This window comes from Phocoena sinus, chromosome X (genome assembly GCF_008692025.1).
Source record: "Phocoena sinus isolate mPhoSin1 chromosome X, mPhoSin1.pri, whole genome shotgun sequence".
Taxonomy (NCBI): domain Eukaryota; kingdom Metazoa; phylum Chordata; class Mammalia; order Artiodactyla; family Phocoenidae; genus Phocoena; species Phocoena sinus.
Window position 1 is genome coordinate 127,293,144 of NC_045784.1, and position 18,207 is coordinate 127,311,350.

Consider the following 18,207-nt stretch of genomic DNA (forward strand, 5'->3'; position numbering starts at 1 on the left):
AAAATAGATCAACCAAACGGCTTGTTCTTTGAAAAAGTCAGTAAAATTGATACACCTCTAGCCTTACTAACAAATATAATTGAAGAAAAAAACCCCAAAATACTAATATAAGGAATGAAACAGCAGATATCATTATAGATTCTGCACTATTAAAAGGATAATAAGAAAACGCTATGAACAGCTTTATGTATTTGACAACTTAGAAGAAATGGACCAATTCCTTGAAATCCACAAACTATCACAACTCAACTCAATCCCATGTTCACGTAACATAAGACTAATATTGTTAAGATGACAATACTACCCAAAGTAATCTACAGATTCAGTGCAATCTCTACCAAAATCCAAAACAGTTTTTTGGGCAAACTTAGAAAACCCCGTCCTAAAATTCATATGGAGTCTCAAGAGAACCCAAATAGACAAAAGAATCTTGAAAAAGAAGAACTCACTTTCCTGATTTCAAAACTTACTACAAAGCTACAGCAATCAAAACAGTGTGGTACTGGCATAAGAACAGACATAGAGACTAACGGAACAGAACAGAAAGCCCAGACATAACACTATGGTCAATATGTTCTTGACAAGGGTACCAAGAAACTGAATATCCACATGCCAAAGAATGAAGTTGGACCCTTACCTTACACCATATATAAAAATTAATTCAAAATGGATCAAAGTCCTAAACATAAGAGCTAAAACTATAAAACTCTTAGGAAAAAACATAGGGGAAAATCTTCATGATATTGGATTTGGTAATGACTTCTTGGATATGACACCAAAAGCATAGGCAACAAAAGGAATAATAGATAAATTGGCCCTCATCAAAAGTAAAGCCTTTGTGCGAAGGACACTATCAAGAGAATCAAAAAACAATCCCAGAATGAGAGAATATATTCATAAATCATATATCCAGTAAGAGATTAAAATCCAGACTATATAAAGGACTCCTATAACAATTAAAAAAATGAGATCTAAAGATGGGCAAAGAACTTGAATAGACATATCTTCAAAGAAGATATATAAATGGTCAATAAGCACATGAAAAATGCTCAAAGTATTGGTCATTAGGGAAATATAAATCAAATCCACAAGGAGATACCACTTCACACTCATTAGGATGGCTATTATCAAAAGAAAAATGAAAAATAACAAATGTTGGTGAGGATGTGGAGAAATTGCAACCCTGGTATGTTGCTGGTGGGAATGTATAAAATGGTGCAGCTGCTGTGGAGAACACTTTGGTGATTACTCAAAAATTTAAACGTAGAATTACTACCTGATCCTTCGATTCCACCTCTAGGTATAAGCCCAAAAGGACTGAAGGCAGGGACTCAAACGGATACCTGCACAATGTTCAATACAGCACTATCCACAACAGACAAAGGCTAAAAACAACTCAAACGTCTGCCAATTTATAAACAGATAAAATATGGTACATACACACAATGGAATATTACTCAGCCTTATAAAGGAATGAAATTCTGATACATGCAACAACATGGACAAACTTTGAAAACATTATGCTAAGTGAAATAAGCCAGACATAAAAGGACATATCTTGTATGATTCCACTTATTTCAGGTACCTAGAACGGGAAAATTCTTAGAGACAGAAAGTAGAACAGAGGTTAGCAGGGGTTCAGGGTAGAGGAAAATGAGGAGTTACTGTTTACTGGGTACAGAGTTCCTGTTTGGGATGAGGAGAAAGTTCTGGAAATGGATAGTGGTGATGGTTGTACAACACTGGGAATGTACTTAATGCCAATGAATTGTACATTTAAAATGGTTAAAATGGGGCTTCCCTGGTGGCGCAGTGGTTGAGAGTCCGCCTGCCGATGCAGGGGACACGGGTTCGTGCCCCGGTCCGGGAAGATCCCACATGCCGCGGAGCGGCTGGGCCCGTGAGCCATGGCCGCTGAGCCTGCGCCTCCAGAGCCTGTGCTCCGCAACAGGAGAGGCCACAACAGTGAGAGGCCCGTGTACCGCAAAAAAAAAAAAAAAAAAAAATGGTTAAAATGGTAAATTCTATGTTAGTATGTTTACCACAATAAAAAAATAATTCAACCTAGATGAAAACACAATCTGAATATTTCTATAACCATTAACGAAACAAAATTTTTAATTTAAAAGCTCCTAAAAAAAGAAATTTCCAGGCTTTTTGATGGTTTCACTGGTAAATTTTACCAAGCACTTAAAGAGGAATTAACACCAATTTTATAAAACCTCTTCCAGAAAATAAAGAGGAGGGATATTTCCCAACTTATTTTATGAGGCCAGCATTAACCTGATAATAAACACAGAAAAAGACTGTATTAAGAAAAAACTACAGCCCAATCTCTCTCATGAACTAATATATAAAATCCTCAACAAAATATTAGCAAACTAAACAGAATGTATAGAAAGAATTATACATCATGAACAAATGGGACTTGTTCTGGTTATGCAAGCCTGGATCAACATTTGAAAAACAATGTGCCCTACAATATCAGTGGCCTAAAGGAGAAAAAATCATATACAGGCATACCTCAGAGATACTGTGGGGATGGTTCCAGACCACTGCAATAAAGTGAATATTAATAAAGCAAGTCACATGATTTTTTTTTTTTTGGTTTCCCAACGCACATAAAATTATGTTTACGGGCTTCCCTGGTGGCGCAGTGGTTGAGAGTCTGCCTGCTGGTGCAGGGAACGCGGGTTCGTGCCCTGGTCCGGGAAGATCCCACATGCCGCGGAGCGGCTGGGCCCGTGAGCCATGGCTGCTGAGCCTGCGCGTCCGGAGCCTGTGCTCCGCAACGGGAGAGGCCACAGCAGTGAGAGGCCCGTGTACCGCAAAAAAAAAAAAAAAAAAATTATGTTTACACTATACTGTAGTCTATTAAAGTGCAACAGCATTATGCCCCCCAAAAAATGTATGTACCTTAATTTAAAAATATTTTATTACTAAAAAATGCTATCCATAATCTGAGCCTTCAGGGAGTAGTAATCTCTTTGCAACAGGAACATCAAAGATCACTTATCACAGACCGCAGCAAATATAATAATAATGAAAAAGTTTCAAATAGTTTTGAATTACCAACATGTGACACAGAGACACGAAGTAAGCAAATGCAGTTGGAGAAATGGCACCGATAGACTGGCTCAACGCAGGGTCACCACAAAACTTCAATTTGTAAAAACGCAATATCTGCAAAGTGCAAAAAAGTGAAGCGCAATAAAACGAGGTCTGCCTGTAATCTTATCAACATGGAAAATCCAGTACCCATTTATGAAAAAAATTCAGCAAATTAGGAATAGAGGGAAGTACCTCAACTTCATAGAGAGCATCTAGAAAACACCCATAGCTCTTGTCAGACTTAATGGTGAAAGACTGAACACTCTCTCCTGAAGATCAGGAGCAGGCCAAGGACACTGTTCTCACCACTCTTATTTAACATAGCATGGGAGGTTCAACATTGCAATGAGAAATAAAAGACATACAGATTGGGAAGGAAGAAATAAACCTATCCCCATTTGCCGATGACATGATCATCTATGTAGAAAATTCCAAGGAACCTACAAAAAACGCTTCCTAGAATCAGTAAGTGACTTCAGCAAGGTCTAACGATACAGGAGCAATAAATATCAAAATCAATCATATGATAGCAATGAACATACGGAATCTAAAATTAAAACACATAACCATTTAAAATTGTTCCAGAGAAAATGAAATACTTAGCTGTACACTTGAAAAACATGTACAGGACCTGCAGGCTGAAAATTACAATATGCTTATGAGCGAAATCAAAGAAGACATAAATAAATGGAGAGACATACTGTGTTCATGGATTTGAAGACTCCCTTAAAGACATCAACTCTCCCCAAATTCATCTACATATTTAACACAAGTCCTATCAAAATCCCAGCCAGCTTTCTCTAGACATAAATAAACTTATTCTAAAACTTGTATAGAAAAGCACAGGCCCTAGAATAGCTAAAACAACCTTGAGAAAGAAGAATAAAGTGGGGGGAAATCAGCCTACCCAGTATTAAGGCTTACTTTATGGTTACAGTAATCAAGACAGTGGCAGAAGGGTAGACACATAGAACAGTACAACAGAATGAACTACCTAGAAAGACCTGCCCAAATATGCTCAAGAGATTTCTGTTAAAGGTGCAAAAGCCACTCAGTGGAGGAAGGACAGCCTTTCCAACAAAAGGTGCTGGAGCAACTAGGCATCTATAGGCAAAAATAATGAACCTTGATCTAATCCTCACACACCTCATACAAACCCTAACTCAAAATTGATGACTTTTTTGGGTCTTAAATGTAAATCTATAGAACTTTCAGAAGGAATGATATGAGAAAAATCTTCAGGACTAAGGGCTTGGGAAGAGTTCATAGACTTGACCATAAAACCATGATCCAAAAAAGAAAAAAATGGATAAATCAGATGTCATCAAAATTAAAAGTTTCCTTTTGTGAAAGACTCTATTAAGAAGATGAAAAGACAAGCTATAGAGTAAAAGAAAATATTTGCAAAACACATACCCATCTAAGGACTAGTGTCTAGAATATATGAAGAGCTCTCAAAATTGAACAGTAAAATCAAACAATCCGATTAAAATGGGCAAAGGACATGAAGAGGCATTTCACTGAAGGGTTTACATGAATGGCCAATAAGCACATGCAATCAGAGAAATGCAAACTAAAACCACAATGAGGTATCACTACACACCAATCAGAATGACTAAAAAAAATAGTGATAACACTAAGTGCTGACAAGGATGCAGAGAAAGTGGATCACTCATTTATTGCTGGTGGGAATATAAAATGGTACAGCTAGTCTGGGACACAGGTTGGCAATATTCTTAAAAAACGAACCCTATGACTACCATAGAACCCAGCAATTACCCACCTGGGCATTTATCCCAGAGAAATGAAAACTCATGTTCATACAAAAACCTAGAGCCCAAAACTGGAAACAACCCAGATGATCTTCATAAATAAACTATAGTACATCTACATCATGGAATACTATTCAGCAAGGAAAAGCAACCAACTATTGATACATGCAATGCCTTGGACGGACCTCAAGGGAATTATGCTGAGTGAAAAAGAGCCAATCCCCAAACATTACATACTACGTGATTCCATTTACATAACATTTTCTAAATTGCCAAATCCTATAGATGGAGAAAAGATTAGCGCTTAGGGACAGGAAATGGGGGTGGGCACAGCAGAAGGGAGACAGTTGTTTTTATAAAGCACAGCACGAGGGTCTTTGTGATCATGGAACTGTTCTCTGTCTGGACTACCGTGGTGGATATACGAACCTACAAGGTGATAAAACTGCACAGACGTGAAGACACACACACAGACATGAGTACAAGTAAAACGGAACATCTGAATAAGATCACTAGATTATATCAGTGTCAAGATCCTGGTTGTGACACTGTACTATAATTTTTCAGGTGTTACCACTGGGGAACTGGTATAGTGTGATGGGATCTCTCTGGAGTATTTCTTACACCTTGATGTGAATTTTACAGTTAGCTCTGAAGAAAATGTCAATCCGAAAACAGTTAAAGATTGATTTGAGCGTCGTAGTCATTTCTGATAGGGGAAAAAAAAGGTCTGACACGTAAATAGCTGGTCTTCAGGGGTGCACAAATGTCTATTATCGACCTTAAAAACTAAGGAGCGAATCGTGTAGACCTCACCTTAGGGGAAAAGAGCAGCAGGAAGAACATCGAGAAGGGAGGCGGTACGTACAAGGACGTTCTCCAGACAAATGAAGCCGATTCCTTCCTGATCCCAATGGTTCATACAACACTGAAACTCTTCCAGAGAGAATATCTTTACAGAGCAAACAGCACAGCTCTTTTCCTCTTTGAAATGAAGATACAACGTACACGCTTCCTAGAGGGCCCAGGTCACTATTTTTCTGTTATCACACCGTGCCTACCTCTTAGAGACCAGTCCCCTTTTCAGCTTTCTAGATCACTGGAGCGAATCTTCCATGGACTAGGAAACTGCCCAGCAGACCAGCGCGCACAGCAAGCTGAAGCTCGGACTTCGGGCTCTGAGGGACCGTGACAGGCCTCGGGGACAGGCCGACCTGCGGATGAGGAGGCCTGTGCTGGCACCTCTACGGCCAGGTGACGAGCTGACCCTACGCTCACCTTCAGGTCATCATCTTCCTGGGCAAACACTTCTAAGAGCCACACACACAGAGGAAGAGGCCCTTGGGGTGAAGCCAGAATGTCTGGGCCCAGGCCAGCTACACTGCTGGCTTATTATAAACGTTAATACATGCTCAGTAGAAAAACGAATCCGATGGTGTAGAATCCTAAGAAAGAAAATATAAAAGGCAGCCAAATCTATCCCCACAGGTAGCTACTCTCAATCTTTTCAGGTCTGCATGTGTCTGTCTCGCTCTCTCTCCATGTCTCTGTGTGTGTGTGCCCCTCTCTGTGTCTCTCTCTCTTTCATGTCTCTCTCCGTGTCTGTGTCTCCCTGTCTTTCTTTCCCTGTGTCTCTCTCCCCGTCTGTGTGTGTGTGCGTCCGTGTCTCTGTTCGCATCTCTCTCTGTGTGTCTCTCTGTGCATGTCTCTCTTTCTGTCTCTCTCTCTGCCCATATGTCTCTCTGCATGTCCGTGTCTTTCTGCGTGCGTGTCTGTGTTCACATACACTTAAATTTGATAGAAATTAATTCGTACTATATATATCCTGTTCTGTAAGTTGCTTTTCTTATGCCAGTTCCAGAGATCTACCTTATTCTTTGAAATGGCTGCAGACTATGAATGGTTTAGAATTTATGTATTCAACTGTGTTATTTAAGAGTGTTTTAATTTTTGGCTGATATGAAACGCAAGAAAGCTGCAAACACCACCTCAAATGTACCTCTGCACGTGTGCATAACTCTGCACCCAGACGCAAAATGCTTTGAAGCAGAACTGCTCAAAGATTTTATCAAATTGCCCTCTGAAAAGGTTGAACTAATTTATACAACTGTCTAGAGAAGCGAAACTGTAAAGGTATGGCTCGATACAACAGAAGACATATAAAACCATCTTCCTGATGCCACATAAATATGTGAGGTCGTCTTCTCAGTCAGTAGTTCACAAAGAGTGTTCCATGGACCCCAGGGGTCTGTCAGGTCATAACTATTTTCATAATCATCCTCAAGTGTCCTTTGCCCTTTTTACAGGGTTGACATTTGCACTGTGATACAAATGCAATGGTGAATAAACCTCCAGGCCCTTCGCCTGAACCAAGGAAGTAAGGAGCACTAAACGCTACGAGAAGTCATTAGATCCTTCGCTACTCGAAGATAGCTGTCGAGACTCCCGCCCCCTGGTGTACACACCACGTATAATCCCAGCCTGCTGAGTGGGAGGGACTGAGCTACTTCCATGACCAGGTTATGACATGGCAGAGGTGAAGGGATTTTGCAGATACAATTAAGATGCCCAATCCGTGTGACTGAATTACTCATAAGGCAGAATATTCTGGGTGATTTGGACATAATCAAGTGAGTCCTTGAAAAGAGGGCTGTAGGCCTTCCCTGAGCTAACATTAGAGGTAGCAGACTCTCATTCTTTTGCTGACCTTGAAGAAGCAAGTGGCCATGAGTTCTATAGCTGCACAGAATGGAATTCTGCCAACAATCCCGACCTGTGGATATGTCACCTTATGTGGGAAAAGAGACTTGGCAGATGTGAGTGAGCTAAACACCTTGAGATGGGGAGACTGTTCTGGATCATCTAGGCAGGCCCAATGTGATCACAGGAATACTAGTAAGAGAACGAGACCAGCAGGAGAGTCAAGGAAGGAGACGTGATGATGGAAGCAGGGGTGAGAGTGAGAGAGAGATCTGAGGTTGCCATTCTGTTGGCTTTGCAGATGGAGGAGGTATCCAACAAGGCAAAACTGCAGGCAAAGGCGAGGAAACAGGCTAGAGCTTCCCAAAGGAAGACAGCCCTGCCCGTTCCTTCACTGTAGCCCAGTGGAAGCCAAATCATATTTCTCACCTCTAGAACTATAAGATAATCAATTTGTGCTGTTTTAAGCCAGCACATTCTTGTAATTTATTACAACAGCAATAGGAAATCCCTAAATAAATACCTAAAACTGTGGAAGCAACTTTGGAATCCAGTGACAGACAAAAGCTGGAAGAATTTTGAGAAGCATGATAGAAAAAGCCTGACTACCTTGAGCCGACTTAGTGGATGTGAACAACTAGTAACAGCTAGTGAGGATTCAGAAGGAGGTCAGGAACACGGTAGAGGAAACCTATATTATACTAGGGGACGCCTAAATCATCATCAACAGACTGTTGACAGAAACGTGGATGTTAAAGGCTTTGCCAGTGAGGTCTCAGATGGAACCAAGGAAAACGTTATTGGACGCTAGAGGAAAGCAGATCCTTACCAGGTAGTGGCAGAACACTCGGCTGAATTGTGCATCCTGTAGTTACGTGGAAAGCAGGACTTCTAAACAATGAACTTGGATATTTGAGCTGAGGAGATTTCCAAGTAAAGTGTTAGGGGTATGGCCTATTTTCTTCTTGCTGCTCATAGTAAAATGCAAGAGGAAAGGAAGAGATTGAAGGAAGAACTCTTGAGCAAAAAGGAACCAGGACTTGATGATTTGGAAAAATTTCAACCTATCCTAACTGCCAAAAAATGCTAAAATTAGGGGACTCGCTGTCAAGAAAGCATGCTCTGGGGAGAAAGTCAATGGTGTGGCGGGAAAACATTATATGAGTACCTTGGAAGGGTCAAAAGGTCAGATTAAACATAAGATTATTCATGGATTCCCTTTGCCATCTCAGCAGAAGCCAGAAGTATAGACGGCATCATTCAAGAAAGATCTGTGGAAGAGCCTCTTTCCCAGTGGGGCGATCACCAGTATATACGTGGAAAACCCATAGAGTTCTTGAGAATTTTAGAACAGCAGGAATGCTGCCAGCCTGCAATTAAAAGGGACAGAAAGAGAAAAAAATGTAAGAAGGCTGTTAGACTCCCCAAATTCTACAGGCAGAAAATACGCTGATATAACTACTCAGTTGCAAACATGTGCTATTTTTCCTGAACAAGGGAGGCTGATTCTGAGGGCAGAGCTGCAAACTCAGAACGTACAGCTGTGAAACACAGGGCATCATCCCTAGGCCTGGAACCTAAAGGACTCGGATTTGGGAATTTCTTGAGATTGGTGAAGTCTTTTTTTTTTTTTTTTCCACTTAAAGCTTGAAATCTTTTTGCCTGATGTTTTCTCACTTTTGTAAATGGAATGCCTATAACCATTATTTTATGCCTGTCCGTTGTATTTTGGGGAGCAGATAACTTGTTTCTTGACTTTCATAGGTTTGTATGAAAGAAGTGTTATAGTGTTATAGCCAAAGCTTCACCCATGCCTGACTTATATAATTTAGATGATGAGATTTGGGACGTTTCTGCTTATGAAACTATGATGAGATTTTGCAATTTGAGTTGATGATGTAATGGGATGAATTTTTTTTTTTTTTTTTTTTTTTTTTTTTTTGCGGTACGCGGGACTCTCACTGTTGTGGCCTCTCCCGTTGCAGAGCACAGACTCCGGACGCACAGGCTCAGCGGCCATGGCTCACGGGCCCAGCCGCTCCGCGGCACGTGGGATCCTCCCAGACCGGGGCACGAACCCGTGTCCCCTGCATCGGCAGGCAGACTCTCAACCACTGCGCCACCAGGGAAGCCCAGGATGAAACTTTTAAAGAAGTTGGAATGGACAATGTATTTTGCAGGTGGAAGGGACATGAAGGTTTGTGAGCCAGACGACAGATGTGTTAGCATTAAAATGTCGCCCCCAAGATGTCAATGTCCTAATTCCCAGAACCTGTGAATATGTTACCTTATATGGCAAAAGGTCTTGCAGATGTTTCTAAATCAAGGACACTGAGATGGGGAGACTATCCTGGATTATCTGGGTGGGTCTGGTGTAATCACAAAAGTCCTTAAAAGAGAAATAGAGAAGCAGGAGGGTCACAGTCCAAGTAGAGATGTGATGACAAAAGTAGGGGTGAGAGAGAGAAAGATCTGAAGATGCTACCCTACACTGCTGGCTCTGAAGATGGAGAGAGAGGGCCATGAGCCAAAGAATACAGGCATCCTGAAGAAGCTGGAAAAGACAAGGAGACAACAGACTCTACAGACTCTCTGCTAATTCTGTAGAGCCTCCAGAAAAAGAAACAGCCCTGCTGACACATGCATTTTAGCTCACTGTGATCCATTTTGGATTTCTGACCTCAATAATTATAAGATAATAAATGTGTGTTTTGTAAGCCACCAAGTTGCCGGTAATTCATTAGAGCAGCAACAGGAAACTAACACAACCTCAAACCTCAGATGAGACTCTAGCCCCAGCTGACACCTGCATGGCAGCCTCGTAGGACTTATAGAGCAGAGGAACCAGCTAAACAGAACCCAAACTCCTGACCCAGGAAAATAAGAGAATGAATGGAAATTGTTTTAACTCAATAATTTATGCTACCTGATTATGAGGCAATATAAAATTAATAGGAGGGAGTAGCAAAAATATTTCATTAGCGCTCAACCTCGAGTATATCAACATTTTAACATTCTGTGTTATGAAATGGGAAGGATTATTAAAGCATTTTTTTTTATTAAAGCATTTTTGTTGCACACCAAAGCATCACAGGTGACTTGAGGAAGGTCACTTGTGTGATTGTTTCAGTTTTCAGCTGAATTAGCTGCTTTTCTCATGGAAGAACAAATTTATTTCAAAGAGTAAATTACAGCAAACTGTGTCTATTCATATTTGAATATTTGCCAAAAATTTTTTTGAAAATGAATTAAATGAGCCTGTCAATTCAAGGAAATCAACCGACAGTATCAGCTGACAATAAGAAAATTTAGCTTTCAAAAAAATATACACAACTTTGGAAAATGTGTAACTGGCACCATGAGCCTGTCAGCTTCCCAATAAAGACTCTTCCTATCAGATCACTGGTGATATTAACAAATATGACATTTGAATATTGCATAAGGAAAGGTGTCATCATTTAAAAGCTCAACACAACTCAGGACACTAGTGTTTTCCAGAAAATGTATGTAGGACGTTACAAAATCATGAATGGGCAAAAGATTCATTCAAAGGGTAAGAAAGTCCAATAAGGTTCAATGAAAACAAATAAGGAAAGTTTACTGATATGCCACTTAGCCTTAAGAAACCACAGCTTCTCCAGTCCTGGTGTCTAAATGTGCATGTGAACAGTAATAAAAAACAACAACAACACCCATTTAGGATGAAAACCTGCAGAAAGTGGGCATAGAGGGAACTTTCCTCCACATAATAAAGGCCATATATGACAAGCCCACAGCCAACATCGTCCTCAATGGTGACAAACTGAGAGCACTTCCACTAAGATCAGGAACAAGACAAGGCTGCCCACTCTCACCACTCTTATTCAACATAGTTATGGAAGTTTTAGCCACAGCAATCAGAGAAGAAAAGGAAATAAAAGGAATCCAAATTGGAAAAGAAGAAGTAAAGCTGTCACTGTTTGCAGATGACATGATACTATACACAGAGAATCCTAAAGATGCTACCAGAAAACTACTAGAGCTAATCAATGAATCTGGTAAAGTAGCAGGATACAAAATTAATGCACAGAAATCTCCTGCATTCCTATAAACTAATGATGAAAAATCTGAAAGTGAAATTAGAAAACACTCCCATTTACCATTGCAAAAAAATAAAATAAAATATCTAGGAATAAACCTACCTAAGGAGACAAAAGACCTGTATGCAGAAAATTATAAGATGCTGATGAAAGAAATTAAAGATGATACAAATAGATGGAGAGATATACCATGTTCTTAGATGGAAGAATCAACATTGTGAAAATGACTCTACTATCCAAAGCAATCTACAGATTCAATGCAATTCCTATCAAACTACCACTGGCATTTTCCACAGAACTAGAACAAAAAATGTCACAATTTGTATGGAAACACAAAAGACCCCGAATAGCCAAAGCAATCTTGAGAACGAAAAATGGAGCTGGAGGAATCAGGCTCCCTGACTTCAGACTATACTACAAAGCTACAGTAATCAAGACAGTATGGTACTGGCACAAAAACAGAAATGTAGATCAATGGAACAGGATAGAAAGCCCAGAGATAAATCCACGCACATATGGTCACCTTATCTTTGATAAAGGAGTTAAGAATATACAGTGGAGAAAAGACAGCCTCTTCAATAAGTGGTGCTGGGAAAACTGGACAGGTACATGTAAAAGAATGAGATTAGAACACTCCCTAACACTATACACAAAAATAAGCTCAAAATGGATTAAAGACCTATATGTAAGTCCAGAAACCATCAAACTCTTAGAGGAAAACATAGGCAGAACACTCTACGACATAAATCACAGCAAGATCCTTTTTTGACCCACCTCTTAGAGAATTGGAAGTAAAAACAAAAATAAACAAATGGGACCTAATGAAACTTAAAAGCTTTTGCACAGCAAAGGAAACCATAAATAAGACCAAAAGACAACCCTCAGAATGGGAGAAAATATTTGCAAATGAAGCAACTGACAAAGGATTAATCCCCAAAATTTACAAGCAGCTCATGCAGCTCAATAACAAAAAAAACAAACAGCCCAATCCAAAAACGGGTAGAAGACCTAAATAGATATTTCTCCAAAGAAGATCTACAGATTGCCAACAAACACATGAAAGAATGCTCAACATCATTAATCATTAGAGAAATGCAAATCAAAACTACAATGAGATATCATCTCACACCAGTCAGAATGGCCATCATCAAAAAATCTAGAAACAATAAATGCTGGAGAGGGTGTGGAGAAAAGGGAACACTCTTGCACTGTTGGTGGGAATGGAAATTGATACAGCCACTATGGAGAACAGTATGGAGGTTCCTTAAAAAACTACAAATAGAACTACCATACGACCCGGCAATCCCACTACTGGGCATATACCCTGAGAAAACCATAATTCGAAAAGAGTCATGTACCACAATGTTCATTGCAGCTCTATTTACAATAGCCAGGACATGGAAGCAACCTAAGTGTCTGTCGACAGATGAATGGATAAAGAAGATGTGGCACATAGATACACTGGAATATTACTCAGCCATAAAAAGAAATGAAATTGAGTTATTTGTAGTGAGGTGGATGGACCTAGAGTCTGTCATACAGAGTGAAGTAAGTCAGAAAGAGAAAAACAAATACCATATGCTAACACATATATATGGAATCTAAGGGGAAAAAAAGGTCATGAAGAACCTAGGGGTAAGACGGGAATGGAGACACAGACCTACTAGAGAATGGACTTGAGGATGTGGAGAGGGGGAAGGGTAGGCTATGACAAAGTGAGAGAGTGGCATGGACATATATACACTACCAAATGTAGAATATATAGCTAGTGTGAAGCAGCCACATAGCACAGGGAGATCAGCTCGGTGCTTTGTGACCACCTAGAGGGGTGGGATAGGGAGGGTGGGAGGGAGGGAGATGCAAGAGGGAAGAGATATTGGAACATGTGTATATGTATAACTGAGTCACTTTGTTATAAAGCAGAAACTAACACACCATTGTAAAGCAATGGTACTCCAATAAAGATGTTAAAAAAATAAAATAAAGTAGAGCTGATAAATACTAAAAAAAAAAAAGAATAAGCAGAAGTGGCTATATTAATAGTGGATAAGGGAAACTTCAGAGCAAGGAAAGTGCTAGAGAAGAAAAAGGGACATAATGATAAGAGGATAAGCCTATCAGGAAGACATCATGATCCTAAATTTGGATGCACCAAAAAAGCAGACTTAAAATACATGAGGCGGAAACAGAGAGCTAAGAGGAGGTACAAATCCACAACTACAGTTGGGGAATTCAACACCCTACTCACAGCAATTGACAGAACTATTCGACAAAAAATCATCAAGGATGTAGAAGAACCAGTAAACACAACCAACCATCAAGATCTAAGTGACATATAGAGAACAGTTCACCCAACAACAATAGTTATAATGATGGAACTGTTCTGTGCCTGCCTATCATGGCAAATACACAAACCTGCACATGTGATAAAACTGCAAAAAACTAAGCACACACGCACACAGAAGTGAGTACAAGTAAAAACTGGGAAACCTGAATAAAATGGTTGTGACAAACACACAGATACAGAGAACAGAATAGTCATTACCAGAGTGGGCGCGGGGTGTGAAATGGGTAAAGGGGATCAACTCTATGGTCATGGAGGAAACTAAATTCTTGGTGGTGAGCACCCTGTAGTGTATACAGAAGTAGAAATATAAGGTTGTACACATGAAACTTACATAATGTTATAAGCCAATGTTGCCTCAATAAAAACCAAATTTTAAGAAATACATGAGGTTTTTAAAAAACAAACAAACAAAATGTTTGTGATATTATAGTACAATTTGCAACATGTTACCACTGGGGAAAACTAGGTGAAGGGAATAACGGCTCTTTCTGTAGTATTTCCTACAACTACATGTAAATCTGTAATTATCTAAAAACAAATTTGTTAAAAGTAGGCAAAGGGGACATCCCTGGTGGCACAGTGGTTAAGAATCCGCCTGCCAATGCAGGGGACACAGGTTTGAGCCCTGGTCTAGGAAGATCCCACATGCCGCGGAGCAACTAAGCCCGCAAGCCACAACTACTGAAGCCCGTGTGCCTAGAGCCCATGCTCCGCAACAAGAGAAGCCACTGCAGTGAGAAGCCCATGCACCACCATGAAGAGTAGCCCCCGCTCACCACAACTAGAGAAAGCCCACGTGCAGCAACGAAGACCCAACACAGCCAAAAATAAATAAATAAAAACAAATGAAGTACAAAAAATAAAAGTAGCCAAAGGGAAAGTTGAGAATCAAGGTTATTTTGTCAAAAAAGGTTTGACAGTTAAACATCTGGACTTCAGCAGCACAGAGAAACTTAGAAAATATAGGGTTGGACTCTTCCACTGTTGGTGGGAATGTAAACTGATACAGCCACTATGGAGAACAGTACGGAGGTTCCTTAAAAAACAGAAAATAGAACTACCATATGACCCAGCAATCCCACTACTGGGCATATACCCTGAGAAAACCATAATTCAAAAAGACACATGCACCCCAGTGTTCACTGCAGCATTATTTACAATGGCCAGGACACGGAACTAACCTAAGTGTCCATCGACAATGAATGGATAAAGAAGATGTGGCACATATATGCAATGGAATATTACTGAGCCATAAAAAGAAACGAAATTGAGTTATTTGTAGTGAGGTGGATGGACCTAGAGTCTGTCATACAGAGTGCAAGTCAGAAAGGGAAAAACAAATACAGTATGCTAACACATATATATAGAATCTAAAAAAAAAAAAAAAAAGGTTCTGAAGAGCCTAGGGGCAGGACAGGAATAAAGACACAGACTTTATTTAAGACTCAGAGAATGGACTTGAGGACACGGGGAAGGGGAAGGGTAAGCTGGGACGAAGTGAGAGAGTGGCATGGACTTATAAATACTACCAAATGTAAAATAGCTAGCTAGTGGGAAGCAGCCACATAGCACAGGGAGATCAGCTCGGTGCTTTGTGACCACCTAGAGGGGTGGGATAGGGAGGGTGGGAGGGAGACGCAAGAGGGAGGGGATGTGGGGATATATGTATACGTATAGCTGATTCACTTTGTTATACAGCAGAAACTAACACATCATTGTAAAGCAATTATACTCCAGTAAAGATGCTAAAAAAAAAAAAAGAAAGAAAATATAGGATTGGCCCCCCCAAAAAAAAAAAAAAAACCCAAAAACCCCGAACGAACTTTTTGGCCAATCCAATAATTGAAAATTGTTTTAAACCAGGAAGTTTGTGGTAATACGTTAGGCAGCACTGGAAAACGAATATGAGCAGAAAGATTATTACTTTCATGAAAATGTGCCCTTTTAATATTCTGATAAAACAGCAAGTATGCTTAAAGCTTTTCTGTGGCACCTCAAAATACAGAGGTTGACACAGGAAAAGCATTTGCGCGACTGTATCAGTTCTAAGCAGTGCTAGCCACTTCTCTCATACAAGATTCTTCCTTGAAGGATTCAGTAGTACGACTACGGTTATACTGACTTGAATATCTGACAGACATTTTCTTGCAAATGAATGAAGTGAGCCCTTCACTTCAAGGGAAACAACTAACAGTATTTTTTGCCAATGGTAAAATTTAAGATTTCAAGCAACGCTAAGAATTTTGAAAAACTACTACTGTAAGCTTGACAGCTTCCCGATACTTAAAGACTTTGCCCAGTGGGATGGATGGTGGTAGTAACACATGTGATGTTCTGATGTAGAATGGAATGCGTCAGCACCGGGAAGGTCTGCATAAGGCAGGGCACCGACATTTTCCCAGGGACCAGTGCACGATGCTCCCAAACCACGACCAGTAAAAGATCCATTCAAAGGATAAGAGAGGGGGTTCACTGGGGTCAAGGACGGAAGATTCACTCATGCGGTTTCATACTCCACACTGCACTTAACCTGTAAGAAACAACCAATGGCTGAATTTTTGTGTCGTATCAAAGAAGAATGTCCATAATTACATGAATAGTCAAGTGAAATATTCCTCCATTTTCCAGCTGTATATTTATAGGAAGCCAGATTTCCTTCATATACTTCAACACAACAATTGAATCTAGAAGCAGATGTGAGAGCCCAGCTCTTCCACTAGGAAAAGCATGGTCATTTACCATAAAAATATGCTATTTATCTTAACAGTTATGGCCGTATTATTGTTCATTTAAAATTAATAAACATATTAAAAATTTTTTTCAGTTTTAAGTTCAAAGATGATAAATATTGATAGACGTGACCCACACCTCAACAGAGATCCTCCATAATTTGAGGAGTCCCGAGACCAAAACGCTTGAGAACCACTGTTGTAGGGTTCTCCCGGGCTTTGAAGTGCCCCCAGCTCTGTCAGGCCAGGAGTGGCTCTGTGGGCTGTTGTAGTTAATGAGCTACACCCTGACCGGGGAGCTACAGCACTGGCCTGTGCCTTCAACCAGCTGTGACTTACCTCCTCCTCCTGCACTCGGCTTCCTGTGGCCATGATCTTGATCATCCAAGGCATCGGCCAAGTCAAATTTACTACCTTCAGTGAAGCCCCAAAACATAAAAAAAAAACAGCCAACTGATTAGCAACTGGGTACAAGATTCCAGAAAAACAAGTCAAGCTTCGTGGGCTCTGCTGACCAGCTCAATCAATGAGTTAAGACAAAGAAACTTAAATTGGGGTCTGACTCCTACAGACACCGATAATGGAAATACCAACAGGATGGAGCAAGTTACTGCTTTCTGCCTTTGCAATATATTTACCAATTTTCCACTACTTTGTATTCCCACACATGCTTTGCTTAGGCCAGCAGTCAGACCATTTTAACAGTAAACTCACTGATTATAGGTATTAACACAAGATTCAAAACCAGCTGCATAGAGTCAGAAACTGGACACTCAAGAGGGAGGCTACGTGGTCACAGTGCGCCTCTTTGAGGCTGCAGATGTGAAGACGTGAGGGCAAACTGTAAAGCAGCACTCACTCTTCTGGGTCATGACTGTCTCTTCAGAAGAAAGGTAGCTATCCACTTCAAGGAACGCGGTAGCATGCTCCTTAAGTACTAGTAACAAGTTGCCAGATGGGAGCAACGACTGCGCTCCCCACCCCAAGGCTACGTTTCTCTTTATATCAGTGAAGATATCTGAATAGTAAAATGGCCCATCTGGAGAAAAGTTAAAACAGCTCCAGGAAAGAGTCACAAAGAAGCAACAAGTTCCAAAATCCTTCAGTGAAAGATGACACTGTAAAGCAAATGCCATTTCAAAATGCTCCATCTGCCTAAAGAAAATGTTTGATGGGCTTCATAAAACCTAAACAATTATATCTTCCCTGATTTTAGAGTGTAAAATGGTTGAAAAGGGGAGGAAGTCCAAATGCATTTTTCTCTTGAAATTCTCCCAAGCAGGGCTTTTCATAAAACACACAGAAGTCATAGTGACTGGTCATACTCTATTAAGTTAAACCCAGCGTTCAGATGAAGGTCTTGGTTGGCATTACACACACAGGACTTAAAACTATGGGTAGTTCAACTGGATACTATCCCAGAAGGAGCTCCACGGGGTCCCTCCTTAGTGCCCTCCTCAGAACAGCCG

General features: G+C 40.3%; 1 protein-coding gene across 2 annotated transcripts in view; it reads right to left on the reverse strand.

Annotated features, from left to right (window-relative positions):
- Positions 1 to 18,207, reverse strand: part of CD99L2 (CD99 molecule like 2) — a 107,361-nt gene that overhangs the window by 26,759 nt on the left and 62,395 nt on the right. For both annotated transcript variants that reach the window (XM_032619082.1, XM_032619081.1), the window contains exon 4: positions 17,078 to 17,152. In XM_032619082.1, the coding sequence (XP_032474973.1) occupies positions 17,078 to 17,152 (75 nt within the window). The remainder of the gene's footprint in view (positions 1 to 17,077; positions 17,153 to 18,207) is intronic.